Source organism: Rasamsonia emersonii, assembly GCF_000968595.1.
Source record: "Rasamsonia emersonii CBS 393.64 chromosome Unknown ctg1118621760257, whole genome shotgun sequence".
In the NCBI taxonomy this organism is placed as follows: Eukaryota; Fungi; Ascomycota; class Eurotiomycetes; order Eurotiales; family Trichocomaceae; genus Rasamsonia; species Rasamsonia emersonii.
Window position 1 is genome coordinate 3,737 of NW_013563123.1, and position 2,596 is coordinate 6,332.

At 57.9% G+C, this 2,596-nt stretch overlaps 1 protein-coding gene across 1 annotated transcript; it reads left to right on the forward strand.

Moving 5' to 3' along the window:
- Nucleotides 1-2,574, forward strand: T310_5224 (uncharacterized protein; the record flags this gene model as incomplete). Its single annotated transcript, XM_013471909.1, has 1 exon — nt 1-2,574. One exon carries the CDS (start codon nt 1-3, stop codon nt 2,572-2,574), a length of 2,574 nt encoding a protein of 857 aa, XP_013327363.1.
- Between the last annotated feature and the right edge of the window lie 22 nt (nt 2,575-2,596).

Consider the following 2,596-nt stretch of genomic DNA (forward strand, 5'->3'; position numbering starts at 1 on the left):
ATGGCACACAGCCCAGGCGACGTCCAGGTCTCGTTGCCTCCGCCCAATCCGCTGCCGACCTTCTCGACAGATCCCGTCCCGGATGACGACCCGAATGCCTTCGTCCCTCGTACCGCCAGCCTCAACTCCATCTCCCAAGACCGCGATGCCAGGCCCGGCTCCCCCGGAGTCAAGAGGACCATCTCCGACGCCAGTCTCCCGGGCAAGTCGCAGTCGCCCTCCAAAGAGAACCTCCCCACGGGCAAAGACCTCTTTCGACGCGTGACGCTCCGCTCTCCCTCCCGCAAGTCCAAGGCCGCAGTCTCTCGTGGCACTGTCTCTACGGAGGAATTGAACGACGCCGCGGGTGCCGGGGGTTCGGATGACACCACGCTGAAAGAAAAATCTCACAACGTGGCCGCTGGGAGCAGCAGCAAAGACGCCCAGGATGCCCTGCCGGAGCCCGTGGCACGACCCCCCAGGGCTCGTTCGGTATCCGGCAGGATAGCCACTCTCGCCCGGAAAACATGGATCTCGTCGTCTCGATCTCCGTCTCCGGCTCCCAGAGGATCCCGACGGAGTGCGGCTCCTTCTCGAGAACAATCTCCTGCGAGACGAGAGCAGGCATCATCTGCCGAGTCATCATCTCCAAAGGGAGACTCTGATGACACCAATGCTGCCAGCCCGTCACGCAGAAAAAGCATCTTGAGCAAAAGACCTCGCCGTCCGTTGAGCACCTTCGTCTCCCGAAGCAAGTCGGATGATCCCGCGTCGAGCTCGACGTCGGGCTCCCTACGAAGCAAAACCTCCTTCGAGAAGCTGACGTCGCTCCATGTCTCGACTCCCGTTCTGCCTCCAGTTCCTCGACCTACGGCAACCTCCGTGCCCGCAACGGTGGAGGTTCCCCGGAAGAAGGATGAGCTCTGGAGCGTGTTCCGAGGGTTGGAGTCGGACTATCAAAAGTACGTCTTTTCAATTGAATTCAGTCCTGCTGGATGTGCTAATTTTTTTTTCTCCTCTTGTAGGTTTCAATCCAAGTCCAATACTCTCAAGGTCAACGTGGTTCGGTCAGCGCTTCTCCCTTTCCTCAACCGCTACGCCTCCCATCCTTCTGTCAAGAATCTACGACCCGAAGATCTTGACCGCCGCGTGAATATCCTGAACAAGTGGTGGACGGGCTTACTCGAGATGCTCAATGGCAGGAATCACCAGTCGATCTCGGGAACCGACCGGCCCGTCTACCTGGAAGCAGTGGCCGGCATCATGATGCGACCGGAATGGCGGATCCCCTTCAAATCCTCCCAGCCGGCGAATCCCGTTCAGATGCAGCCGGCCTCGATAGCGGGGTCGAATACCTCACTGGATTCGGGAGGATCCGATTTTCTGGTTGAGTCGATCCATCACAATGTCCGAAACATCTTCATCCAGAATCTCCTCTCCCAAATGACGTTTGTCGTGGAAAGAATGTCGATGAGGCACGCCCCCGCGAGCCTCGTGGCGTTTTGCGGGAAAGCATGTGCCTATGCGTTCTTCTTCTGCCCCGGCGTGGCCGATATGCTGGTGCGATTGTGGAACACGCCCCCCGACATCCTCCGGCGAGTGCTCGCGGAGTCGGGTGTATACCGGGGTCTTGAGGCACGATCGGCAGCGAAAGAGCTTGCTCTGAGTTTTCCCCCTGCGGTGAGAACGTTGGCGTTTTCCTCTCATGCTTCGCTGGTCCGGTACCTCCGTCAGCCGCCGGACATGCCGTTGAGTGCATCGCAGATCCCATGGCATGGCCCGTGGCTGTCTCGTTGGTGCGGGCGAGACACCGACCTCTTCTTCGTCTTTGTCAAGTACTTCCACACGCTGTTTTCTGAGTTCATCCCGCGGGACATCGAGAAGTCGAAGCGGATCTTTGCCCCGGGCATCTTGCCGGTCCATGGCCAACTGCTGGTGGTGTTGGAAGACACCCTCTACAAGCAGTCCGGTCCGCAGATGCCCGAGAATCCCCATGCCGTCTCGTCGATCACGTTTGACGATTTCATGGAAGGACCCGACGCGTCCGTCTCCGCACTGCCTCTGGGGTCCGCCAATTGCCATCGCTCGATGGCGGAAAACCGCCTGATCATTCTCTTGCGGGATTTCTTGTCCGAGTCTTCCCAGGAACCGACAGAGGCCCGACGGTTGTACGCCGAATCGTTCACCAGCATCATGAAGGCGGCGGCGCGAAAGACCTCGCTCTTCGACCACAATGCGTGTTTCGTGCTGTGCGACTTTATCGAAGAGGCCATCACCATCATTACGCGATACTGTCAATCGATCAAGGAGGACCTCTTTGACTGGAAGTTCTGGCTCGATGTCTGCAAACAGATGACCCGCAGCCATAATGCGCTGACGGAAGTCCGGGTCTTTGCGTTTATCTACTGTGTCTGGACGACCTGGACGAGCAATGAAGAGAGGAAACGGGATCTTTGCCTGGGGTTTCTGCTCCACGAGGATTACTTTTATCATTATTTCAGCCATTGGAGTCCGATGGTGCGCGCGTATTTCCATCGTTTGTTGTGTTGGAGGGTCGCTCGATACAACAGCGACCCTTCGCCCACTGACTCGTGAGTATAAAAACGGATTCCTGCGG